At 38.4% G+C, this 26,973-nt stretch overlaps 3 protein-coding genes across 3 annotated transcripts; 1 reads left to right on the top strand and 2 right to left on the bottom strand.

The window, feature by feature from the left end:
* Nucleotides 1–8,033: 8,033 nt before the first annotated feature.
* Nucleotides 8,034–11,202, top strand: LOC103450116 (adenine nucleotide transporter BT1, chloroplastic/mitochondrial-like). Its single transcript, XM_008389434.4, has 3 exons — nt 8,034–9,101; nt 10,272–10,433; nt 10,514–11,202. The coding sequence occupies exons 1-3, from the start codon at nt 8,553–8,555 to the stop codon at nt 10,982–10,984; spliced, it is 1,182 nt and encodes a 393-aa protein (XP_008387656.2). The 5' UTR covers nt 8,034–8,552; the 3' UTR covers nt 10,985–11,202.
* A 3,522-nt stretch (nt 11,203–14,724) lies between these two features.
* Nucleotides 14,725–16,693, bottom strand: LOC103430334 (uncharacterized protein At2g34160-like). The gene is made up of 5 exons (XM_008368470.4): nt 16,429–16,693; nt 16,270–16,318; nt 15,940–16,002; nt 15,763–15,827; nt 14,725–15,038 (listed from the first exon to the last, which is right to left on the bottom strand). The coding sequence occupies exons 1-5, from the start codon at nt 16,552–16,554 to the stop codon at nt 14,934–14,936; spliced, it is 408 nt and encodes a 135-aa protein (XP_008366692.2). The 5' UTR covers nt 16,555–16,693; the 3' UTR covers nt 14,725–14,933.
* A 787-nt stretch (nt 16,694–17,480) lies between these two features.
* Nucleotides 17,481–25,593, bottom strand: LOC103430335 (cellulose synthase A catalytic subunit 1 [UDP-forming]). Its single transcript, XM_008368471.4, has 14 exons — nt 24,502–25,593; nt 23,431–23,626; nt 23,151–23,332; nt 22,772–22,853; nt 22,500–22,686; nt 22,098–22,364; nt 21,659–22,004; nt 20,995–21,132; nt 20,780–20,905; nt 20,013–20,225; nt 19,639–19,903; nt 19,163–19,359; nt 18,707–19,057; nt 17,481–18,473 (listed from the first exon to the last, which is right to left on the bottom strand). Exons 1-14 carry the CDS (start codon nt 24,580–24,582, stop codon nt 17,886–17,888), a joined length of 3,219 nt encoding a protein of 1,072 aa, XP_008366693.1. The 5' UTR covers nt 24,583–25,593; the 3' UTR covers nt 17,481–17,885.
* Nucleotides 25,594–26,973: the final 1,380 nt, after the last annotated feature.

Genomic DNA, 26,973 nt, shown 5'->3' with positions numbered 1-26,973 from the left:
CATCCAAGTTTGTGCAGGCCTTTGAACACCCAAAACGCGTGCAGCTGCTCCAGTGTACTCATGTTGGCACCCTGATCCTAAGCTAAACTGCCTTGGAGCTTACCACACTGCTTCTGCAACTTGTTACCATGAGATTTGCGTATCTTACTGGACTCGAAAAGTCGCCGTTCAACAAGACTGCAGCTAGGCCATTGTCGAAATGGAAGATGATTGTGCAAATTATATGTTTTCAGCAAGTTCAATTACTTGTTCGAAGCTTTGTTGCAGCACAATTGCTAGCTTGGCAAGGCCAAAATCAGCAGGACCATCACCACCAAAGCATAAATAAGTACCAAATAGCTCAAATAAATTACTTTTTTTTTTTAATTTTATTTTCCCTTAATGGTTAACCCGTTATCCCTCCACTGCTGAGAGGGGGAGGTGATCGTTGCTCTGTGAAACCAGCCTTAGGGTGCCCTCCACTCTAGGAACCGTGAAGCATGAGCTTTCACCCAAACCCCGTGGCCCAACTCCCAGCTTGATATGGGGGGACCAGAATGAAGCCATGACAAACAAACCCAACCCGCTGAGGCCGAACCAACGTTCCAACACCCTGATGTCCCCACTCGGGTTACAAGCTTGCATTACTAAGCTCGACGATGTGTATGCTTTGTGCAAGGTATATAAAGTGTTATGTATAACTACTGATGGTCAATATGGGAGTTCTCCCTTGACTTGCTCTTCCCTATATGGAAGCTCAAAACTGCGGCCATATCTAAATAAATTTGTAGTCTTAAATACTAATTTTTTAATATAAGGTTTATATTGCTGTGGAGAAATATTAAAATAGGAAAAAAATCGAGATTCGAAGCTTCTCTCTGACCATCAAACTCCCTGTGAAAACAACTCAAAACGATAAGTGGTGTTCAAATGATTTTGAAGTTAATGCTTCCTTCCCCAGCCTTTGTTTGATAGTCTCATTCTTTTCTCATCATAATCTCACACAGACAACTTTTTGTTTCCTTTTAGGTTTTGTAAAGTTTCAAGTTATTAGTGAAAAATATGGATTAAAGTTCCGGCGAGAACTGAAAAATATAAGCTTGCTCATAAGTCGTCGTACCCAGTGCACAAGGCTCCCGCTTTACGCAGGGTCTGGGAGAGGTGAATGTCGGCTAGCCTTACCCCCATTTATGAAGAGGCTGCTCCCAAGTCTCGAACCCGAGACCTACCGCTCATGGGCGAAGGCACTTGCCATCGCACCAAGTGCGACCTCTAAGCTTGCTCATAAGTGTTGCAGAAAAAGATTTGCATTGGATCTACCTGGTATTATAGATGAAGGATACAATAACGAAGGCTGAAACCATACCTGGCGTTCCGGTAAGAATTTCGTCAGTATTCCAAGTTGCACCCAAGTTTGTTCAGGCCTTTGAACTGGATAAATAGACACTAGGAATGTGGTGTAGGCATTGGGACACTCTCAGTTTCTATTCTAACTTAAGATAAAAGCACCTATATAAACAAAATAGATAGAATAGAGTGCTTTGTATAATAAATTTCACAGATAATATCTTGCATAACTTATGTATTGTGTATATTAAAGTGAACAACACTTGGAAGGAACAAAAGTTTGGTTAGATTCTTCAGGTTTGTAAAACATTTGCTTTTGTTATATGATTCGTTCACACCAATTTTCGGGATTCGTGACGTCGAGCCATATTGGGACAGCCACAAATAACCAAGCTAGGTTCAGTACTTCAATAAATACATAACCAGAGCACCTGACTAACAAAGCCAGTAGTTCAACAACGTAGCATCCTCTTGTTTATTTTATGGTTGCATCTAACCCTTGGGTTAGATTGTTTATGTACACCTCTTGGGTTAGACTGTCTATATACCCTAAGACAGGATCAAGTTATTCGTAGTTTTCCATTTTGTTAAGCTCCAAAGTGTTGTATTCACGATGGCTTTCAAGACTTCTCATGATATTAACTAGCAGCAAACATTAAGTTCTAGACAACTCCCAATGCGGAGTGATGCTACAAATGTCATTTCATCTTTTACATACATCACAATGCTTTCTACCGACAATTCCACAATCAGCAACAATTAACAATTCAATGATCCAAAGCGGTACAATATTAACATCTAACAACATTGATCAGCCAATACGATCAAATGTCACCTCACAAAATTAATAGGGCCAATCTCCATATAGATCTACCTCATTTCCTTACCTGGGTTCCAAAACAATGACATTGTAATCTCATTACAAACACAAGAATCCACCTTAAGCAATTGTATTCACAAGAATCCAGGATTCTAAACCAACTCATTGGAACCAAATAGGAAGTGGGATTTCGAACCAACTCAATGCGTATGGTCCCCCAATGCAGATTAACCAACAGGATCATAGGCATCTATTTAATAGTGTAGTTCCTGAATGTGAATTAACCAGGCAGGATCACATATGCAAACAAGTAACCAAGTAGGCAGTGATCCCTTAACCAAGTGTAGTCACCCCTTGAATGCATATAGTCCCCCCAATGCGGATTAACCAGGCGGGACTATAGGCAAGGGTCCAATAGTTTGATCCCCCATTGCGGATTAATCAAGTGAGACTACCCACAGAAGTAATGTGACCAAGTAGGCAGTGATCCACAATTATGGATTAACTAGGCAGAGTCACCCCTAGGATGAGTATGATCCCAATGCGGATTAACCAGGCAAGATCATCCATGTACCATATTGATACATGGTGCAATCTCATTATCACACATCAGGCATCAACCATCAACCATCATACATCATACATCATACATCATACATCATACATCATGCAAAATGCATCACCCACAAGATTTGCATTGCAAGAACATACCCAGTTCATCACACATAATACATCATACGTCATATGATCATAACCAATTAACTAGTCACACAACGTACAATTTCTACTAACTGGTCTCCGACTCATTTCCTCACACTAAAAATTGCACATATCATTTATCTCACCTAGGAGCTGAATAAACCTGTAAATTCAGGTAAGGTGCCACTCACACGCAAGCTAAGGTCTCATACCCCAGGTGGCCTGCTAACCAAAATAGGCCCACTAAGATTTATCGTATCTCTAGTAATGTTAACTTCAATTCTTAACAATACTTCATAACATGTTGACCAAAAGTCAACTCTTGGTTAACATGGTCAATGGTAGGGTCACAGCACTACGTAACCCAAATCCGGAAGATCAACAAATTGGATTTTTGATCCATAAATTTCTAAGGTCGTCACGTCACTCCACAACAACATACTACAATTTCAAGACGAGTGAGGGCCATTTACGAAACAAGGGTCAAACGATGGAATCTTATCAGATGGACATTAAAATTGAGTTTAGGTCATCGAAATTAGCTTAGGAAAACAAAGTTAGCCTATCTGGCTCACATGACGTTGCATGCGGCAATGGGCTGGTTAACCTTGGCCAGAATCCAGCCAAATCCAAAGCATGCTCAAAATACACAAAAACTTAGTAAACAACAAGGGGAGTAAGTTTTATGCCTGGGCTAGAGCCTGGTTGTGGTTGGAAGACAGTGAAAATCGCCGGTGAAGCCTCGTGACCTTGAATGATGCACCCATGACGCACCACCATCCAATGTCTAATAGACGATCTAAGAACTAGGATTTGAAGCTGGTGTCGAGGCGAGTCCAACCTCGGTGGTGGTGACCATCACCGTTAAGAGAAATTGCTGGAAAGTGGTGAGAAACCGGCAGCTATCGAGGAAAAACTCAGCATGAACCACTGCGAACGGAGGCCCAGCGGAGTTAACTTTTGGGTGGGTTGTGATCAGGAAGCCAAGGACTATAATTTGGTGGTGGTGGTGGTGGTGATGATGATTGATTCGTCGAAAAAAGTCGTGAATCCACATTGAAAACTTTCTGCTTAAGTGGGTCGCGTTGCCTGGTCGAGTCAACACACATAGATCAGCTTTCCAAAACAAGAAAGTGTGCTCTAACTTTGTTGAAGCATTCTATTTATAGAGGCCCAAATGACCATTTTACCAATGCCTTTGCTCGCTTATTTATCCTTCGTTGCAACTTCGTTTCATAGATTGTTTTCGCATACGCATTTGTAGAATCGAGCTCTATCCAAAAATACTAAGATTGACCGTGAAAGGTCTAATTAATGAGTAATTACGAAAAATTAAACTTTGTAACTAACTACAATTTTAAATTAATGAAAATAAAATTGGATTATCTATAAAGCGATTAATTATTTATATGCTCCCTTAATTAATTGCAATCTTATTGTGCCTCTTAAAATTTAGTTGTTTTATTGGAAACCCAAATCCAGGGTCGGTCCAGAGATTTTTGAGACGCGGGGCAACGCTAAAAAATGTGCCCTCACTTCATATAAAAAAAAATTATTTATTTTCACACGTAAGACATCAATAAAATTATATTTAGAAAACACTTCAAACTTAATAATTTAGAAATACAAAATAACTAATTTATTTTGTATTGAGAAAAGGGAACAAAAAAACTTCGGGTTTACAAGTAGATAGATTATGAGTTTTGTTTTCCATCTGAACTTTTAAAGTGTTTTTGTATAAATCGTGAGGTATTTTTATCTTATTTACTAACCTTGTTGATATAATACTAAAATAATAATAATGTTTTCGAGTTTTTAAGGATATGTATAAGTAATGAATGAATACTAAATTAAACATTTTGATAACACGTAATATTATTTGCAAATTTGGTCTAAAAATTTAGTCTACGCGTTACTCTTTATTGAAGATTAGACTTGAATTGGAACAGATATTTAAAAATAGCAACCTACATAGCTACTAGCTAGTAAATAAATTAACAACAAAACAAAAAATTGTAAAAATTGAAAAAAATAAACATGCACATGGCATTTCAAACTTAAGACCTGTCGTTAATTTTAAACAACAAAAATCATTGCTTCCAATTAAACTTCTTCATCATTTAGCCAAATTTTATAAATTTATACTGTTAAAAAATTTTATAAAAAATGGAATGTAAATAAGTATACATGGTGTTTTGAACCTAAGACCTCCTTATTAATTTTAAACAATAAAACCACTAGTTCTATTTAAATTTCTTTGTCACTAAACCAAATTTTATAAATTTATACTCTTATAAAAACATATATAAATATACCGCCTAATAATTTTGGTGCCCCCAATTTTTTCGACCTAACTGCATTGGGCCTGGGCCTGGGCCGGGCCTGCCCAATTCACTGCTGAATCAAATTTTTTTTTTTTACAAATTCAAATTTTTTTATTAATTACTTAATTCCCTCAACTTGTGCCTTTCTTTTCTCCTTTGATTAATTATGTCAAAAAAATCCGAACTGTTTGTCAAATAATTCGATTCAAATCGTGTGATCACGCATTTTGATTAACTAAGTGATGAGAACCAAACAGTTCAACATCGGTTTAGTTCTACCAAGGACGAGGCTATGACATGTTGGTTTTGCAACGGGAATGTGAGATTCGCATTCAAAATTTTAGATATGAGAAATTCTTAATCTAAGTAAATCTGAAATCAATTCGCAAACCAGTTATGTTACGTCATGTTTGAAACTTTAAACATGTTGTGTTGTGTTATTAGTCTACAATGTCATTGTATCGTCTTGAAGTTGTTGGTAAGTCCTCTAAAGTGAATGGGATGATGTGGCTGTTAGGTAGGGATATGAAACTAATATCTCATGGGACTGCTTTTCGAAGGGCTGGAATCACTTTCTAACAACCAAAATAGATTCCGACTACAATTGGTAAAAAAAAATGTAGACGTTTTCGCCTATTTACCCTCATAAACTTTTAAGTCAAGTCGATTTCCCACCCTAAACTTTTTATAAACATCCAATTACCTCACCATCATCTAATTTCTTCTTAAAAACTTTCCGTCATTCTTTGGTCCATATTTATTATGTGCACAATAAGTGAGCCATTTAATAGGATTATATCGTTATGTTCAGCATTTAGATGAGTCATGTGTAAATCAAATAGGACAGTGAGAATGTAATTGACGATTTGTAAAGATTTAGAGAATAATTGACCGAAATAAAAAGTCATGATAAATTGGACGAAAATCTCAAAAAATCAAAAGTGGTTAATGATCATAATAGTGTTTTCTAAAAAAACACATGGAGTAAGTATCAAATTTTCCCTTCTATTCTCCCCCTACCCCTCCAAAACATTTCATTCCAATCCTTATTCTAAAATGGGGTTAAAAGTATTAGAACTAAAAAAAAAAAAAAGTCAAATTCCAGCCAAGATTTAAGCCAAAATTAGTGAGCTGGCCCACTTGTGCGAGTGGGAAACCAGCAATTGGAGATCACTTTCCCAACTGACGCGCCATACTCTCCCAACTCTCCAGCGCCTGCTAAAGGTGGCAACCCCCACCCACGTGAGTTGTGTTGGTGTTTGGACCCGATTTTACACCATCGGCCCAAGTAATCGAGGTCGTCGGGTAAGCAATTTTAAAGGATAGTATTATGATTTTTATCGTAATATTTATCCGTTAATATTAATTACTCTTGGCATATTCTTATTATATTTTCAAGCAAGCAGTACAGTTCAAGTGGGCTTGGAATTCTTGTTATCAGATTGGGATAACATGATGGGTGTGATTAGAATTGTCAAGATACATGGTTTTCTTCTATGCGTGGGATGCCAAGATGAAATCTCTGATAATGGAGCCGCTCATATCCTAGATGGGATAATTATTAGCATAAAAATATATGCTAATATATGCAAATTGGTTGGCTGACTCCATCAAATCCTACGGCCAAGGACCAATAAGGATGTGGAGTTTTGAATTAAACAAAGTTTTATTTGGTTGGATAACTGCATGATGACCTCATGCGATTATATTTGTTTGATCCCGTCAAACATGGATGCTTTTTCATGGTCTTTTTAAATTGGTAATGATCCAATTTGAGATAAGGGCTGATGGGAGTTTAATCTGCACATGCAAACCACGCCACAGATCAAATACAATTCTTTGAAGATCAAGCCACGTCAGGCATGCTCGTTCCTATAAATACAAGGCTACAAACAATGGAAAGGGACCTCCAATTCAACACACAAAACTGCCCTGCGCAAACTCTCTCAACAACTTTGAGATTTTTTATTTTCTCTTTTCGCTGACACATCTTCCATTGGCATCAACAGCACTGTGAAAGCAACCGGTGATATCTTAAGTCGGCATAGATAGCTCTGTCACCGTAGAATCAGCCGGTCTCGCAGCATCTTCCGTTGGCATCAACAGCACTGCGGCGAGGACGGTTGATTACCTATCGAAGTCTCGGTCGAGAAGGATTTCTGAATCCTTATTGCTCGAGGTCATCTCATTAGCCTTCTCGGCAAAGTGAGGTGTTACAGTTATTACATTCGGCACATTGAAAACCGAATTTGATATTGAACTTCGTAAGAATAGTAACCTTGTCTTCAGGTTCGAGAGCCCAAGAGGCCGAGACGTGTTCCTTTCTCGGCCGCAATCGCAAGACACAGAAGTCAGCCGCGCACCCAACGCAACATCAACAAATTTTACTCCTCGGCCGAGCTCGGCCGACGAGTTGGCACGTCCCGCATTCACCGAAGGACGTAGTTAACTTATAGATTACTCGGCCTACGCGCCACGTAGGCTTGGTAGTTTTTAGGGTCAACAGTTGGACACTTGTCGGCAATAAAGTTGAGCCCAACGGCTCTTTTTGTGATCAACTGCTCACATTCAAATGGTCGTTAGTTATCCAACGGGTCCACATTTAATTTAATTAATGTTTTTGTTTTATATTCATTCTTTAATAATATGAGGCTAAAAATTTAGATTTTAAGGTTTGGAACAAAAAAGTTGTTTCTGAATTTTAACCTAAGAATTAGAGATGGTCTAATAAATTTCAACGCATTTTTTTTAAATGAAAATACTTATGGCCAAAATTAACTGTTTAAAAGCCAAGCATTTATGAAAAAAAAAATAAAAAATGAAGAAACGTATTCAAATCCTCGAGCGACCGAAACGCAACCTTTGCTTACACAAGTGACAAAGGATTCTTTCTTTGGGGAGGGTTCAGTGGCACAAGTAGCTTTGTACGTTACTAACCTGGATACAAAACTAACTCCCTCTTCCCCTTCCCCTTCCCCTTCCCCTTCCCGCACGGCCACCACCACCACCCCCACCACCAAACCACAGAATAGGAGAGAGGGAGCTGCGACTACGTGTGGGAGACAAGCAGAGAGAATCCAGTTCCCACCTACCTCTCCTCTCTCCTCTTAGGTTTTCTCTTCCTCTTTTACTCTTCCCCCTTTCGTTTTCATCGCCTCCTTCCCGAATCAAAACAAAACCCAATTCTGTATCCACCCAATTTTTTTCCTTCTTCGCTGTTGTTCCTCGTACGCATCTATTAAAATGGATTCTTCGATTACCCATTTGCCCAAAATCGAATCTTTGCCTCTCAAGCACTGTGAATCCGCTTGAAACCGTAGCCAAAAATGCTTTTATCTGCTACTAAATTTTAGAAGAAAGCGTTTTACTTTAGGTTTCGAACAATGGTTAGGAAGCAAATTCAAGTTTTCGATGATAAGAGTGATGGGTTTCTCTCTGTTGGCAATTTGGGAAATTTGGGATTTCAATGGAGTCCCCAAGAGGGGGGTTACCATCCCGGAGGCTTATTTGCAAGCGTTAGCCAAGTGGGGGTGGGGTTTGGGGTCTCGCCGGACCCTCCCAATCCACGCAGTGATGGCGGGGCCGTGAAGCTTCCGTATGCCGAGCAGTACATGAAGTATGTGGAGGGGATTAAGAATTTTGGGGTTGGGGAAGAGAAAGGGGTGGTGAAGAATAAGAAGGGTGGTCTCAAATTGAAGATTAAGATTGCAAACCCTTCACTGAGGAGACTAATAAGTGGTGCAGTAGCCGGGGCAGTTTCACGCACGGCTGTGGCGCCCTTGGAGACGATAAGGACGCATTTGATGGTCGGGAGTAGTGGGCATTCTACTACTGAGGTGTTCAATAATATAATGAAGACTGATGGGTGGAAGGGGTTGTTTAGAGGAAATCTAGTCAATGTGATTCGGGTTGCACCGAGCAAGGCGATAGAGGTAGGAAGATTTCTTTCGTATCAACTTATTTTGGGTTATGGTGGATTAAGACATGTCTGATATCTTCGACTTTTTTGTGCTTTGCTTGTCATCTTGGTGATGTTACTATGGTTAGTGATTTGACTTATTCTTTTTTAGGTGTAATTAATGTCTTAGTGACAAGTTCTTTTAGATGTAGTATGGCCTCTGTTGGTTGTTAGCATTGCATGTAAATTAATTTTGCCCTTTGTTTGTTGAAGCTAGGAGTAAGTCAAGTTTCATACTTTTTCATGTGGTATTTTGTTTCTCTGAACATATCAAGTGCGTCCAATACGAATTGAGCTGTCTGTGAAATTTATAATTGAGAACATTTCTGATTTAATCCGAAAAGCTTGGTCTTTGGCTTCCACAAGGTATCATGATGTTTTTCTATGGGATCACAGGTCTGTTTTCAGCTTTTTTCCTTCACTGGGATGTATATGCAACAATCTTAGTTAAAGTGCCTTGCACCTATGAGTCAGCCCATGCTTAGATTGCTAGATCATTTAGTTCGGAACCTGCCAATCCTTTGGTATGATGCTGCTTTTAGTTGCACATGGTAGTGCTTTTTCATTCTAGTCAAATGATCTGCAAGGTACGGTAAACTACCTTATTCAGGACCTCAAGGAGGAACCTTGTGTGAATTGGAGAAATTGAATTCGTGGTACGGTGTTCTGCATTAGTTATAGTATGGAAAATGCTGCTGCAAATTGTTGATTTAACGTGCTAATCAGTTCTCCATTTAGTTCTTTTTTTAGTTATAGCATCTTCGATCATTGAGGAGAAGCACTATAATGTTAAAGGAGAAGACCCATCTAGCTTCTGTTCGATACAGAAAAGATGAAGCTTGCTTCATGCAGAAAACAACTTCCTTTTGATGTACCGTGTTTGAACTGGCCTAGTCTGTTTTTTTGGTGGCCAAGAAAACATTTGTTTATAGTGTGTACAAACAGATAAAGAGATTTAAGGCACCTGTCCAGTGTACAGTAGCTGTTGTATTGTTTTGGAGTGTACATGTTATGTTAACTCAAAATTGGCGAGAAAATCTTTGGAAGTTCCCTGCATGAATATGATATTCGTTACAAAGATTTGAAGGATTTCAAATCTGCATGTGTAATTGGTTTTGTTTGTGCTACCTTTTTCTATTTGCAGCTGTTTGCTTATGATACGGTTAACAAGCAACTGCAACCAAAACCTGGAGAGCAGCCCAAACTTCCAATTCCTGCCTCATTAATTGCAGGTGCTTGTGCTGGAGTGAGCTCAACAATTTGCACATACCCTCTTGAGTTACTTAAGACGCGGCTAACCATTCAGGTATTGTAAGGACTAGCACGAGTGTGTGCCTATCTCAAGTATGGCTGTTGCATCACATAATAATGTTGTTATATCTGCAGAGAGGCGTTTATGATGGCCTTTTGGATGCATTCTTAAAAATAGTGCGAGAAGAGGGACCGGGAGAGCTTTACAGAGGTCTTGCCCCTAGTCTTATTGGAGTAATTCCATATGCTGCCACCAATTACTTTGCTTATGATACATTACGGAAAGCCTATCGCAAGTTTCTCAAACAGGAGAAGATTGGAAACATTGAAACCCTTTTAATTGGATCAGCAGCCGGTGCTATTTCAAGTACTGCAACTTTCCCACTTGAAGTGGCACGCAAACAGATGCAGGTAGGAGCCCTCGGTGGGAGGCAGTATACGAATGTGCTTCACGCCCTCGCCAGTATACTTGAGCATGAGGGGGTTCAGGGTTTATACAAGGGGCTAGGGCCGAGCTGCATGAAGTTGGTGCCTGCAGCAGGGATTTCATTCATGTGCTACGAAGCATGCAAGAGGATACTGGTAGAAGGAAAAGAGGAAGAATAGAATACTTTCATGAGAAATAAATGACATTACATGGTTGCAGCAGAAAGGAAAGATATGGGAGAACTTATCTTCGACATGGGTTTACTTGCCCCTTTTCTTTTTGATTGCTGGATATTTTTTTTGTTCCTTTACATTTTGCAACTCGGTTGAGGGAGCCTTGTTTTTCCTGAGGTTAGACTTGATGTTTTTGAGGATTAATTTAAATGGCATTTGGCTTAGTGTTTTGGCTTGATGTGTCATAAGTGAGAGAACAATTTGCATGGAACGAGTCTATCACCATGTGGATCTCAGTTCAATTAAGTCCTCCGAATGCGGCTGCAGCTCCAAAGGTATGCACATTGTACATATGCATTTCTTTGTCGGGCGCCTTATTTATTGCCTTGGAGGTTTTGCTACCAATTCCCATTGCTATCATGTCCTTGCACAATGCTCATGTTACCCTAATATTGGTTAGAGCATTTCCAGCGTTGGCTGGAGCTCGGGGGACAGGCCAGCAAACAGGGCCCGAGAGCCCGGCCTATTGACTCCAGTGTGTGGGAGCCCGAGGGACAGGGCAGGCCCGAGCACCAGGCCTATCACGAATTGCCAACTCCCAAGCCCGAAGGCTATCTGACGCAAGGCTGATGTCAGCCCCTTTTTTTATTTTTTTTTGTCAGGTGTGTGCATTGCACCCGTGCATGGGGGCGCGTCACCTGACATGTTTCAATGAATGGGGCCCGCGGCGCAGTTCCAAATTGTTACCGTTGGGAAGCCACATGGCTTCCCATGGTCCGTTGGATCTCAACGTCAAGAAAATGTGGACCGTCAGATTTTCAACTGTAAAAAAATAAAAAAATCTTATTTAATATCAACGGTTGGATTTGAGATCAACGGTTGATATTATTCTCCTTTATAAATAAAAAAATAGTTTTAAAATTAAAAAATGTTACCGTTGTGCCACGTGGCACAATCTAGAGTGTTGGAATTAAATTTTTTTTTTAAATCCAATAGTAGAAATTATTTAGCTGAATAAAAAAATTTTAAAAATTTTAAAAATCCGAAAAAAAATTTTAAAAATTTTTTAAAAAAATTGTTTTTACTTTTCAATAAATACCTTCTCATTATCATTTATTTTACACCACAATTTCATATTTTCTCAACCATTTTCAACCACATTCTTATCTTTCTCTCAAAGTTTCAATCCAAATTTTTTTTCAACAAAATGACTACTAATACAGGTACGAATTGGACACTTGTTGAAGATGTTGTGTTGTGTAGTAGTTGGGTTGAAGTTATTCATAGTTTGCTTACGGGTAATGAGATGCAGTTACGAGAAATGTGGAGAAAATGGGTTGAAGTTATTCATACCAATTATCTTGAGAAAATGGGTGGGAAAAGAACCAAAGAATCGATGTCCAGTCGTTGAAAATTACTTAGCCAATCTTTTAGTACGTGGAGAGACGCCTTGGCACAAACTAATACTAATCTTCGAAGTGGGAAAAATTACGCGAATCAGGTAACAATATATTATTTATTTGTTTGTACTATACCCAAATTTACATTATAATTATTTGTTTGTATTATTTATGTCACATCCCGACTCAGGGTGCACCACATCCCAAGCCCGCTCCACCACCGTAGCACGATATTGTCCGCTTTGGGCTTACCATTCCCTCACGGTTTTGTTTTTGGAAACTCACGAGCAACTTCCCAGTGGGTCACCTATCCAGGGAGTGCTCTGGCCTTCTTCTCGCTTAACTTCGGAGTTCCTACGGAACCCGAAGCCAGTGAGCTCCCTAAAGGCCTCGTGCTAGGTAGGGATGTGAATATACATTTAAGGATCACTCCCTTGGGCGATGTGGGATGTTACAATCCACCCCCCCTTAGGGGCCCGACGTCCTCGTCGGCACACTTCCGACCAGGAATTGGCTCTAATATCATTTGTCACATCCCGGCTCGGGGCGGATCACTTCCAGGGCCCGCTCCACCACCGTAGCACGATATTGTCCGCTTTGGGCTTACCATTCCCTCACGGTTTTATTTTTGGGAATTCACGAGCAACTTCCCAGTAGGTCACCCATCCTAGGAGTGCTCTGGCATCCTTCTCGCTTAACTTCGGAGTTCCTACGGAACCCGAAGCCAGTGAGCTCCCAAAAAGCCTCGTGCTAGGTAGGGATGTGAATATACATTTAAGGATCACTCCCCTGGGCGATGTGGGATGTTACAATTTATTTGTTACCTACTTTCGTTATAATTATTTGTTTGTATTATTTATTTGTTACCTACTTTCATTATAATTATTTCTTATCCCGTATAGTGTAGCAACTTCAAGCACAAGCTTGGTATGGTACCAAAACCAAAAGCAAAAATAAATCATTCAACCGGTGGGAATGTTTATTCAAAAGACATTGAAACACACCAAATAAAATTACATAAACATACCAAATAATAAAAAACTCACTAAATGAACTAAAAAAAACACACCAATTTATTGTATCAATTCCCACTGTATCAGATCAATTTGCGGGGCATTGTGCATATATGGCCTTTGAAGTGCAGTATATCGTTGAATGATCAATTCATTGTAACGTCCATCCCTTTCTAATGGCTCATGTTGCACCGGTTTTTCGGTGGTGTCATGAGCACAAATGTCGTTCCATTGTAAAACGACGTATAAAGTACGTATCAAGGAATGCACACAAAATAATCATCCAAGAGTTCCGTACCTCGTCGTTGCCTGCTTCTATCAAGATTTTCAGAATGGCAAGGCCTGTAGATCTGACCCACAGCTTGGATGATTTGACGGGAATGTGAGGCTCTACCCATTCTTGCTTCGTCATCTCTCCTTCTACGCTCCTCATCCTCTTCCCTCTCATTTTGGGCCATCTGGAGATTGAACATTCCTTATGATTGGTTAAACAATTGTTCCACTTGCTAATCGATTTCCCACATCATCCTTAAAGAAGAAAACAATGTAAAAATGAAGCAGAAACTATGAATAATGAGAGAGATTTTGGTGAAAAAGGAAGCAAAAACTATGAATAATGATAAAGATCTTGAGACAATTGGTGAGATTTGTTAGGATAGATGGTGGATTATATGGAGGATTCAGAAAGGATTAGGTTGTAGATAATGCTACGTGGCATGCCGTCATTCGTTAAAAATCTAATGGAAATCTATTCTAAAAGATTGTGACACATGGCGCAACGTAATTGGTTAATAATATTATCAGAAATCAATCACCAATAATTGTATTTTCAGATAATGACATGTGTCGCAACAAGTACGATTAAAAATCTTATCGGAAATCCATCACCTATAATTGTCTTTTCTGATTTTATGACACGTGGCGCAACAAGAACGATTAAAAATCTTATCCGAAATTACAAATAAAATTATTTTGTATTATTTTATAACTTTTCGAATAATGACATGTGATGCAACAATAACAATTAAAAATCTTATCGAAAATCCATCACCAATAATTGTCTTTTTGGATTTTATTATAAATAAATAAAATACTAATATTTTATTACCTATTGCCAGGGAAGAAATTATTGTGTGGTACAAAAATACCTTGAAGCATAAGCCCGTCATTCACTTGTATTATAACACGTAAATTGATTATATCATTTGATTTAGTTCCCGACCAATAGTGTGTTATCATCAGTGCATTACATTGAAATCGCGAAAGCTAAATTAATTCCTTGCTCCTGCAGAAAGAAGCAATAAATTCATAACATCCTAACACACATGTTAGCTTAGATAATTAACCTAGGAATAAATTTTAATCTTTTGGTAGCAGAGATAACGCTTTTCTACAACAATCCCTAAAAGAAATTTTATCGCAGCTAAACAAAATGCCACTAGAGAGACGAATCTAGTAACAAAAGTCAAGACATCCACTGGTTTTAAAGAAACCTACTAGTGCATGCACCAAGCTAGATATCAGAAACAACACATTTCAACTCTACTCATACTCAATGCCTTCCTCGGCCGCAGCAGCTGCATCAGCATCAGCATCAGCAGCCATTATCTCGTCGAACTTCTCTGACTTTCCAAGCAGTATTTCAATCTAAATAACAAAGAAAATCATATGATACCATCATCAATCTCCAAGACAAAGGTACAGTAATAAATTACTTAACTAAAGTAATGTAATGCATTGTGATGTCCAAAATAAATCGTTACATCATCCAAGTTATGAGAAAATGAAAGTGTAGAGTGAGCAAACCAGCCCTGAAACTTATAACTAAATTGAAAAACAACCCTGTAGAATCAACCCTGGTTAAACAAGCACTTGAACAAAAAGACAACCAAAACAAATACTTATGATCCAACAAAACTAAACCCACATTTTGCTTTCAAGGTCTAACAATTCAACTAAATTGAATAAGCTATCTGGACAGTCCGATTATTTGGCGCCGGCACTTAAGTGTTCAGGTATAGAAGCACCTATAAATTACTCAAACACCATGACCCGCAAAGAATGGGCCGACCATCATGCAGACACAAGTAATTGTATAGATATAGAAACAAGCAGACTTTGAAAAGCACGTGCCTCATTTTCGTCAATGAGCACTTTTTGACTAATATGAACCCCATTTTCAGTTAAACAATGATGAAGTACGTTCCCATAGACCTTGCTAACATCTAAGAAAGATTTGTTGTTAACATCAAATAATGTTTCAAGGACCCTGAATTTTGGCGCATTACGTCCCCATTCTGCCGACTTAGGTTAATGAAATGCCAATGCAGATACCAGAAAGTTTCAAAGCTAATACATGATTAAAATGTACCTTTGCCTTTTGAATGGGCCGCCCTCCTGCATCTTCCCTCATGTCAATTGTAGAAGTCATGATTCCTGTATATAACAACAGCAAGTTAAAACATACATGAGTAACAATTACCACAAAATAAATATCTAACAAAAAGAAAAGAAAAAAAAGAGTATCGAGAAGGCGCAAGAATCATACTCTTCTCCAAAGCCAATCCATTGTTCTTCAGAATCTCAGCAATGGTAACAACTGTGGCAATAGCTGTAGATATACAACAAATTGGGAAGCCATGGTAGTTAGTACAAAAAAGACACAAAGCCTTCACCTCAATTACACCGAACATATTCAACAATTGACATAGCCGAGAAAGAATTGTGGACAAGCCAATGCCTAGGCAGCAGTAGGATTCTAATCCATAACCACACTCGCGAGAGGAGAAAGAGTAGGCAAAACGAAGACAAAAGTATCTGCAACCCAATAATCACTCGAACCAGAAAAAATACCGGGCTAAGGTGAAGAAAACAATACCCATTCCAAGAGCGGAGAGCTCCACCTCATTGTTGTGCTGCATGTACCTCTGCAAATCCAGATATAAAACCACTGAATCACTCAAAACTCAGTAGCTTCTGGTTTTGTAAATAATGGGGTTTCTCAAAAGGAGAAAGGTGGACATTTGGTTTTTGTTACCTTGGCGAGATTGACGTAGAAGAAGAGGGGCTTTTTGGTGTTGGAGACTTGGATGCGATTCTTCTTCTTGTTGTATGATGCGTCTGTAATTCGCAAGTTGTTCACTCCTTCTGCGAGACCCTCCATTGCTTCTTCCTTCTTGGTTGGTCCTGCTGAGAGAGAAGACAAAACCCTAATTTGGTCTCAACGGTGCCTCCGAATTCTCTCTGGTGGCTTCTGCAAGTCAATACGCTGTCGTATTATACATAATTGGTTTGAAGTGGGACATGTAATCTCATCTTGCTGAAATAACATTTTTATCCTCCCAATTTCTTACTTTTTAAGTTTTAATAATAAAAGCGATTTTCAACTTTGAACTAATTGTTAATCTAATTGCACAATGGGGTGTGTTATCCACGCATCAATTTATACTTCTCAAACACTCCTGCTTAATTTTTGTCTTTTAATCTTCTTTAATTTATATGATTCGACCGAAAATTAAAAAGGTATGTGGATATCATACCCCTTGCACAACGAAAGATTCAAACTTGGATGCATAAGAAGATCATGTTTAGATTGGAATTTATTGTGTTTGCAAGTTTGAGGTGTTCTTCAACACAGTCCAATTTACTGCAATCAAGTAAAACTGAATCCAATTTAGGTGAAGAAGATTGAAACTGATCGATTAGGATGTTCATGACACACGCATTTTTGTGAACTACATATATATCCTTGGAAAATATCGTATCAATTTTTTTTTTTCTAGCTATTTGAATGATGGTAATATGGTATGATCGAGAAAAACTAGAGTAAAGCAACCCAATCAATCAGCTAGTGAAATCATTCTCAACAAGCAGTGAATTCATGTGCAATGGAAGTTGTTACATTGTATTGCGTAGTACTCGCTTGGATCCGTTCGTCCAACTGGTCAGGTCGTACTACCAAAGTTTTTCCCCATGCTTCATCATATTATCATTCATGTGAACATATTGCATAAAAAATGGGCTCCAAATAAGTGTAGATGTAAGATTATAGAAAATGTGCTCAATAAATAAACTTAGTAACAGAGGCTGTTTGTTTAATGAAAGAATCTGTATTTCAATTGTAGTAACAATGCTTGCATACATCGACCAAAACAAAGTTTGTCCTAAAAATACAGACCAAGTAATGAAATAAATAGCTTTTTGTATCCTCCCTCTTGACAACAACCATAACAATAATACTGCACATCAATGACCAAGATCATCAAAGTTCAAGAAAACACATTTCAATAGCAAACAATAAATACTTGACAACGGGGCAACATAACCGATACACAAGGCGTTCTCTCATTGTTCTTCCACCCGACTCCCTTCTGGACGTGGAGACCATACGTAGAAGTTCAGTAGACGAATTTACCTGATTTCTTGTATATAGTATATACACACAGATGGCGTGGAGAGAGATGCCAGTTCCAAAAAATTAGTCCTTGAAACGAACTAACAGTTGATGCCACATTGACCGTTTGTTGCAGCTTTTGTTTTGTCTGAAGTGAATGGGTCGATGCGCACCCATAACAAGGAAAATATTGAAGCAAGAAGGATAGACCACACGATGACAATTGTAGGGGTACGATTTTGCCGACCCAACAGACCCTTCAAGAATGGATACAGATGTGCTACGACCCATAAGGCGAAAAACAGTTTGCCAAAAAGTGGACCCCAAGATTGGTAACCGCTATTTATGGCATATGAAACACCAGCCACAATACCTACTATGTTCACAAGAAGAACCGTGGTTGGAGGGATGAGCAGTGATGTCCATTTGAACACGTAGAGCTCAGCAAAATCCCCATCCTCATCAGATGACTTTGACGTGACAGTGAAGTTGGTATCAATCCCAGCAAGAACTTTCAGGAGACCTTGGAAGACAGCGAAGAGATGAGCTGATGTTCCACCAATGATCCAGAACTGTTCATTTCTCCACCAGTCATCAATACTGACTCCACTCCACCTTAGCTCAAGAATACCGGTTGCAATAATGGAAACAAAGAGCAGAATGAACCACATGCTAGCAAAGTTACTTATCTGCATAAACAATTAAACATTCAACAAATTTAGTGACTGCCCAGAATGATAATCTAGAGTGTGAAAAGCCTAAAGAAAGGTCCCATGACAGTGCTGTTGAGAATGAATCCCACATTGATGGGACGAACCTTGCACACTTCAAGGAATCATGTTAATGAATTCTTTCAAAAGTTGCAGAACTAGTGTATTTTTTTGTTTGTTTTGAGTAAGAACAATGCAGAACCAGTACTTACCTCAGGAATGATAAACTTTTCTGTGAGCAGGCAAAAGGCAGGAAGCAAACAGTAGGCAATCAGTGGTATGGATGTGAGAGGGTAAACGATGGTATTGATGTATGCAAGTCTCTCCAAAAGCTTCAACTTCCCATTGTAGCCATACCATATGGGACAATGCCTGCTGAGCAGAATTTCAATGGAACCCAAGGCCCATCGAAGCACTTGGTTCAAACGATCAGAAAGATTGATGGGAGCAGAACCTTTAAATGCTGGGCGGGGAGGCATGCAATAGACTGATATCCAACCACGAGCATGCATCTTAAACCCAGTTAAAATATCTTCAGTCACAGAGCCATAGATCCATCCAATCTGGTGATAAAATAAAATGTCAATTATTGTGAATTTAAAATCACAAATTCATTCATTAAGTATTTTCGGAATAAGGGAGGCTAGGACCTATATTGCTATACTGACCTCTTTTCCCCATTCACTCTTGTCTTCATATCCACAGCTAATAACATGTATGGCTTCCTTCAAAAGAGTTGCAGGATTGGTTGTAGGTGGAATGCCTCCTTGTTCCATGAATGTGGCTGCAATAAAAACTGGTGATTGACCAAAACGCTTCTCTAAGCTCTTCTGAGACATAAGAAGAGTCCTCTCATCATCATAACCTGCAGAAGATTAAGTTATCTCAGTCAAATTTGCAAAGCATGGATGCATCAAACATCATTTTGGTTTTCTGTTAATTTTGGTCAATAACACTCTGAATGATTTTTTTCTTTCTTTTTCTTTTTAAGGTTTGTCAAATGAGCAAACTTGTTAAAAGTTTCCTTGTTACATGTGATGCGATCATGCGATGGAAGCACTTTCATGAATAACTTACAACATTAATGTACGTGGCAAGATATTTGGAGAAAAGAACTTGAAAAAAATATAATATAAGAATCTACCTTCAACACCCTCCTCAATGTCTTCCATATTGAAAATGGGAATGGTGGATTCTGTTCTTTTGACCGCCCTCTTCTTGTCAATATACTTCTTATTGCTAGTCTTGTTCTTCTTTCTTGAACCACAACAACTCTTGACAATAATGTTTGGCTGCAAATCTTCCTCGGTCAAAACCGGATCATACCCATACAGAGCTTGTCTGTTGAAACAGCAACCAGTTCCCACATAGACTGGACCCTGGATGCCATCCAGCCCTTTCAAGTTGATCTGCAAGTAAGACGAAATAAGAATATATTTTCCAGAGTGTATCCACACTGTCACATAGAATGATATTAGTAATTGACTAATTGGTGGTTATAAATCAAGTAGCACATACATCAAAGAAGACAATGTTCCGATTGGCATATCTATCGTGCAAATCAATGCCATCAAATCGCTGAGGGAACTGGACATAGCAGGTCTTCTTCCCATAAGCTGGGTCCATCATGAAACACATGGCTTCCTTAAGAGCTTTACTGTTATTGAAGTAGTGATCACAATCGACGTTTAAAAGATATGCACCGTTTGTCAGAACGGCTGAAACTCGAATCTACATGGCATATGGTGAACCAAGTTAGAAAATCAAAATGGTTTTGGTACCGACTTCAATTCATCAGGGAACAATCTTATCTTACAACACTTGTTTAAGAGACAATGACATTTTGTACCATAAAATGTGTCATGGTGTAGTTAGCCAAGGAAACATTGAGGGTTCTAACTGGTCAAGGAAATTTTGAGGATCCTAAATGGCAAAGAAAATAATGAGGATCTTACTAGGCTAAGGAAACATTGAGAGTTCTAACTGGTCAAGGAAATTTTGAGGATCCTAATTAGCAAAGAAAAGTATTGAGGATCTTACTTGGCCAAAGAAATATTGAGGATTCTAACTGGTCAAGGAAATTTTGTGGATCCTAATTGGCAAAGAAAACATTGAGGACCTTACTTGGTCAAAGAAATATTGAGGGTTCTAACTGGTCAATTTAGAATTTGTCCAGCTTTAGCAGAAATGTTGACAAAATATAGTTCCAAACAAGTCAAACCACTGAACATACTGCTAAGAAAAAAAAAACAATTATATTTTAATTAATTTGAGGGGAAACAAACCAATGCATTCATTGCTCCAGCTTTCTTGTGATGCTGGAATCCAGGTCGCTTCTCACGAGAAACATAAACAAGTCGAGGCAGTTCATTGCCATCAGTATCAAGGCCACCACTGTGGCCTAAGAAGACCTGTTCTTCCACATGATGGAAAACTAAATTAGCATGAAAGACAGAAGAGGAGGTAGAAACCCAAAAGCACTAGATAAAAATGCAAGTACCTGGATCATTCCTGGATGGTCTCTAGGGTTGTTCCCAGGCCATGGAGTCCCATCCTGCATTGTCCAACCTTCTTCAGGCATCTTCTGTGCCTTGGCAACTAGGGCATTGATCCGAACCTTGAATTCTTCATACTCTCTCTGTGGGCAAAACCAATATGCATTTAGACTCTCTTCATAGTGCTACATATGTATGTAAGTTTACCACAATCTGCTCTCTAAACATCCCTTAACTCTCCTAGGTATAATCAGTCTTACGATTTCAAATTTTAAACTATTTGAACAGATTACAGAAATAACTACCAAAGCATAACACCATTTTTCATTTTCCTTTTGCGCACTTGCGTCAAACTCAAGTTTTGATAACAAAGAAATTGATAATCCGGAGTCTACCTATCAAAAAATTGAAGTAATCGTCTTGTTTGAATGATAAATAATGCAAACTATAGAGGTGATCAATTGATGTTTTAAAGCCGAAAACCAGATAGGGATTTATATTGCTTTAAAAGTAAGGCACCACTAAAAGGATGGATTATGTTATTTAAAGCAGGCAAGATTTGCAAAAAATTGAAATAATCCTCCTGTTTGAAATGGTCATAGAAGAAATAATCATTTATTAACTTCTTTTTAGAAACCCATGCAACATATTGGACTTGCATTCACTCACCTTCATTGCTCTACGCTCTTTTACGAAAGAAGGCTGTATCTTGTCCTTTAAGTAATCAATCTTTTGGGCAAAATAAAACTCAGGGGCTCTAGGTTCAATGTTGTGTTTCTTGCAAAAAGGCACCCACTTCCTAGCAAACTCCGCAGTTTCAGAAAGGGATTCAAATGTTAGCATTGCGGACCCATCATCAGACACATAGCAAGAGACTTTGTCCACTGGGTAATCCACAGAAAGTATGGACAAAACAGTGTTAGCCGTAACCAGAGGAGGCTCTTTCATGGGATCCACTGTACTGACGAACACATCTATGGGGGCTAACTGGGATGGCTCCCCATCACGATCATACCTGCATGGTGGAAACTATGTTAAGGCAAATAAAAATGATAATGAAACAAATTTTAAAACCTCAACAACTATAGATTGTGTGAAGTTGGCCAACCTCAGTGTGAGCCTATCAAGATAGGTCTCACGGTTAATGGGAAACCATTTCGGAAACTGATCCAGAAGCCAGGATAAAGCAAACCAAATCTCACAGATGACTGATGTTAACCATAATGGATATGCATCTTTCACTGGGTGAGTTGCACGGTATTGCAAGAAGAAACCCAGAATAATTAGCCGGAGTATGATCACAACACGGTAAGGTGTCAAATGGGATGAAGAAATAGGCACAATGCGACTCAAAGGTTGTCTAGCATCATCAGCCCTGAGATGAAGACAAAAGAAAAAGGACAATGTCGTTATCAAGGAAATGTACATCATATGAAACACTTCTAATTCCCATTCTCTATAATGCAAAGGCAAAATGCTTTCTAAGTAAAGTTTTACTCCAGAAGCTCACATTTGGAGTTCTTCACCATTTGAACCAGTGCCTTCCATGTCCCCCTTTCCTTCAGCGTATCTACTAGTCATCTGCATCATACTTTTGTCCTGTTTGAGTTTCCAGCCTTCAACCCTTTCTTTCCAGTCAACATTTCCTAGCCCATAAGAATTCAAGTCCTTTGACGGGTCCACTATTCTCACTGGAACTGTAAAAATAAATTGCAGAATTAAATAACTATTCAAACAAACCATTTGTCAGAGGAAATTTGTATGAATGTAATTAATTTGTACCTGGCTGTCGTGGATCCAAAGGACCTGATGTAGTTCGCACAGACTGGTTGTCCGGTGTGGCACAAGGAATCTCACCAGACACCTAATGAAATTATGAGCATAAGTGCAAAACAAAGATTAACAAGATGCACAACCATACAAGACTTGCAATAATAGCCGTAGTTACAAGCAGTAATTTCAGCTAAAGATAGAAATACCCCAAGTGATATGAGGAGCTAGGAACACTTCCGTTCACAGATTTACTTGTAGTATCAAATTAAAAGAAGAGCTAGAGAATCAATCAGCTCATCTCCATGAACATGAGAGTTTTGAATTTTTTATTTTTAATCTTTTAGTGATAAATGAGAGATATGAAGAAGTTCCATTGCTAATCACTTACCGACTGCCCATTGGTTAAAAGGGGAATCGGCTGTTGAGATTCATGTCTCGAGGAAGATGAGAGATCAGCATCTTCTCCTTGCCACTGGCGCCTGGCATTGCTAGTTCCTTGTGTATAATTGAACTCATTCTCCAGATCATCAATGTCATCCTCATCGTCATCTCCATCCACTCGAGGACTCCCTAAAGGACATCAGTTTTTGTTAAATTCATTGCAAGAATTATATCTATAAGTCAAAACAGTAGGAATTCTATTCACATAATGAGAAAAGCAAGTGAACCTTTGTGCCTTTTATATCTAGTCTTGCACTGTGGGCAAGCCTGGTTTCCATCTTTCCTCTCATACTCATAACAAGGTCGACAGACTGGAAAGGCACACTCATTGCAGGCAACAAAGACATCACCAGTGGCTGTAAGACCAACAGTATCACCACAGATCTGACATATCTGCCCGTTCAGATTCTTTACGGGTTTGGACTGCATTACATATGACAAAGTACAAAGTCGTTAAAAGGCAATTCATTAAAAGTAGCAAGGAATCTGATACTTATGCGGATATTTCAGGCTTTTAGCAAATTAAGAGGTTCTGTTTTAAAAGCAATATGTTGAAATAATGAAACTCAAGAATGCACACAATTACCATGATCAAAGTCTAAACCATCAATAATATAGAATTTCATTTCAAGAAATGTTAAGTTAATATAAGTTAAACTGACATTGTAACGTAAACCACGAAGCACAACAAGCAGTTCAGCTCAAAGCTCAGTTGAGTTATGAAAACAGATCTCGGGGATGACGTGTTATCAAGCTGATATTTCATTGGGGGAGTTTTGTTTAGTGGATTTGAGCTTAATTCAACTGCGATTTTGCGATCACCGAGAATAGAGGTTGAAGCATCATAATCTTAGATTGACTGTCGAAAAATAAGATAACCATCAAACTACAAAACAATCCTTACAAAGCTAATAGTAATTAGATTGGATTGTCAACAAGTGTCGGCAAATCCAACTACAAACATCAAAGATCAAACATTTCTAAGATCTGACTGAAATTACATTTACCATTCCCTAATTATTCAGAAAGCAAACAAATTTCAACAAAAAATCAAAGCTTCGACCAATCCAAACTCAAATCCCCAACTTTGACTGCAATATTCCCTCCCCCTAGTCTCAATCACTCAAAATCCAATTCCAAAACCTACCCACTTCCGATTCAGTAAAAAAAACCCACAAAAATTCACTGAAATCTAAGTCCCACCAGATCCACACAATACACAAAAGCCAAAACCCACATTCCAAACAACATAAATAATAAAAAATATCGAAATGGGTAACTCCATAAACACAAATTACCGAGCTATCAGAATCGTGGCGAATCCGAACGAGCTCGTTCCTCTTGTAAGAGCCGGCCACCAGTCCTGCATTGGCTTCCATGGCAGCTGCCGCGCTCAATGCTTAAGCTTTGTTGGGATTTCGATTCAGTGGTCTGGGGATATCAGAAAGGAGGGAGATCTGTGTAGGCAAAAGAAGCTGTGAAATTCGTCGCCCGTTCACTACGACATCTCTGATCTCTCTCTCTACTCATGACAGCTTTCCTTTCTCTTTGCGTGTCCTTTTTATCACTATATTTTCTGTATTTTTTTATTTATTTATTTTTACCGGATCGACCGGTTGCCGCTGTCATAACACAACACCCAGCTTGCTGATCCCATTTTTCTTGAATTCACGTGTTTTTTTATTTATTTATTATTTGAGTGGAATTATTTCTTCTTGTTTTTTATCCTCTGTTGGGAGATTTTTTTTATTTTTTTATTTTATTTTTATGGGGGGAGTTAAATATAAATGATATTTTTGCACCTACCATTTGACATAGCATTTTAGTCTTACATCATATGTTTTTTTATTTTCCACTATGTTATAATTCAATTTCGAAGTTAGTGATTCAAATTGACAATTTAATAATGAAGCATTTCACATTTTATTATTTTGATATTGTATTTAGTTTTATCGTATCAATCGTATTAATATCAAAATGTTTTTTTATTTTTGGCTTATCTTTATACATTTATGCATTTTTTTTGTTTGTAATTAGTAAATTCATGTGGGTTTACTACTTGCTTTTTTATTTTACCTACTTGGTGGCTGCAATCGGACAAGATTTCTTTGTTGGATGATGGAGTTTTCCTTCCTTCCATCTCTGAGGCATTGTTTAGCCTGATTTATGGTGGTCGTTGGGGTCGATGGCTCGTGTTGATCGAAAGGTGTTGTGGTGGTTGTTGTTGCAGAAGGATAGGATTTTCTTTTTCTTTTAGTTTGTTTCTATTTGTGAGCCTAATCTTTTGGTTGGGCTCTTGGTGTTTTGTTTTGCACGCCCGCGTTTTCTTTGTGTATTTCTTTGGGGCCTCTACCATATGAATTTTGTTTTGGTTGGTAATAAAATTAGCCATTGTACCAAAGAAAAAAAAACATGTATAATACATGAATTCCATGTTGTGGTACTTTATTTAAAAATCACATATATTATACACATATTTATGTAGTTTTAACGTTTGAAAATTTCAGCTCTCATCCCTTCACTATTGCTTGTACAAAAGAAATTATATAAGTTTCATGTAGATTCTCAATATTTTTGTTGGCATTCAGTTCAATGCTTTTAGTTAGAGGGTAATTACCATGAATTGAATTCTATTAAATCCTCATAACAACTAAAAACTAGTAAATAAAATCTTAGATTATCTAAAAGCATGACAAAGTAAACATGGACTATCTCTTTTTTTTTTTCCCTTCTATGTAACACCAACACAATGACAGTAACTCCATCATCAATAGTCATTACGATTATAGTAAATAGGCGTATAATAGTATACAATGACGGATTCAAGAAAGATTATGGAGGTCAGTAAGAATAACTCGCACATTGCACAAATTTTTTTGGGCGGAGTATCATGCAAATTGACATTTCATCAAGCCTTAATTGGTAGGCCTGAGGCCATTTGTCATTTCATATTGCAAGCATGTTGATAGATGCCAACAACTTTTGAGCGAGTATGTCGACTGATGTCAATAGAGTGAGTATGTTGGCAGATGCCAACATATTCCAAGTGAGCCTTATGGGCAGATACTGCTTACAAAGGCATGAGGCTATCAACTACCTTGCCCAGTGACCGTAGTGGCAATTCGTCAAGAAGTTAGAGGATGACTTTCAAGAGAATCTAAGATTTTCAAAATACAACACCCAACTCTTCCATGAAAGATGTCTGAGTTTGAGAGAAGTAAGCTGACCCACCTTGAACTAAGATGGATCTATTCCTGATCGTATTCGCTTTTGAATAATTGTATTGTGGTTTCTTTTGGCGAAAAGGTCATTACTATTTACACAAACAATTTCACAAAACCTTGTTAATTTGGATGGTGGTTGAGAAATAATAAGATTATTACATGAAGAGATGCGCCTAGTTATAACAGCATTCCTAATTATTTTTGTTTATTTAAAAATGATGTGATTGTAATAATGCAACGTAACAGCAAGCATGCAGTTGTTTATAAAAATTCCAAATTGAGCTGCTTTGTTGACTTCAAAATGTTACGTCCAATTGAACAGGGGCACGTGTACGCTACCGGTTGGGTGGTCTCTATCAACGTTTGTTGTGTATTTTTAGTCTTAATTTTCTGTAATTTATTATTTGCTGGTACTAGGCTGTAGTGGGAGGAGGAGTGCAAGTGGCTGCTGTCGGTGGCTTAATTCCTCCCCTTTTTTACAGCGGCTCGCTGGCCGGAGTCAAAGTAAATCTTCTTCAACGAGAACTGGAAGCCCTTACATCAAAC

This window comes from Malus domestica, chromosome 08, assembly GCF_042453785.1.
Source record: "Malus domestica chromosome 08, GDT2T_hap1".
Classification (NCBI taxonomy): domain Eukaryota; kingdom Viridiplantae; phylum Streptophyta; class Magnoliopsida; order Rosales; family Rosaceae; genus Malus; species Malus domestica.
Note: the sequence above shows the minus strand (reverse complement) of the source record. Positions and strands in the feature narration are given on the sequence as shown.

What these genes read in the sequence shown, in the direction of transcription:
- LOC103450116 (XM_008389434.4), top strand. Translation starts at nt 8,553, where the DNA reads ATGGTTAGGAAGCAAATTCAAGTTTTCGATGATAAGAGTGATGGGTTT. An exon ending in CACCGAGCAAGGCGATAGAG is followed by an intron (nt 9,102 to 10,271) that starts GTAGGAAGATTT and finishes TTCTATTTGCAG; the next exon opens with CTGTTTGCTTATGATACGGT. An exon ending in AGACGCGGCTAACCATTCAG is followed by an intron (nt 10,434 to 10,513) that starts GTATTGTAAGGA and finishes TTATATCTGCAG; the next exon opens with AGAGGCGTTTATGATGGCCT.
- LOC103430334 (XM_008368470.4), bottom strand. Translation starts at nt 16,554, where the DNA reads ATGGAGGGTCTCGCAGAAGGAGTGAACAACTTGCGAATTACAGACGCA. An exon ending in TGGATTGGCTTTGGAGAAGA is followed by an intron (nt 15,828 to 15,939) that starts GTATGATTCTTG and finishes TGTTATATACAG; the next exon opens with GAATCATGACTTCTACAATT. An exon ending in GGCCCATTCAAAAGGCAAAG is followed by an intron (nt 15,039 to 15,762) that starts GTACATTTTAAT and finishes TTTGTTATTTAG; the next exon opens with ATTGAAATACTGCTTGGAAA.
- LOC103430335 (XM_008368471.4), bottom strand. Translation starts at nt 24,582, where the DNA reads ATGGAAGCCAATGCAGGACTGGTGGCCGGCTCTTACAAGAGGAACGAG. An exon ending in GCCACGATTCTGATAGCTCG is followed by an intron (nt 23,627 to 24,501) that starts GTAATTTGTGTT and finishes TATGTAATGCAG; the next exon opens with TCCAAACCCGTAAAGAATCT. An exon ending in CTTGATAGGCTCACACTGAG is followed by an intron (nt 22,005 to 22,097) that starts GTTGGCCAACTT and finishes TCCACCATGCAG; the next exon opens with GTATGATCGTGATGGGGAGC.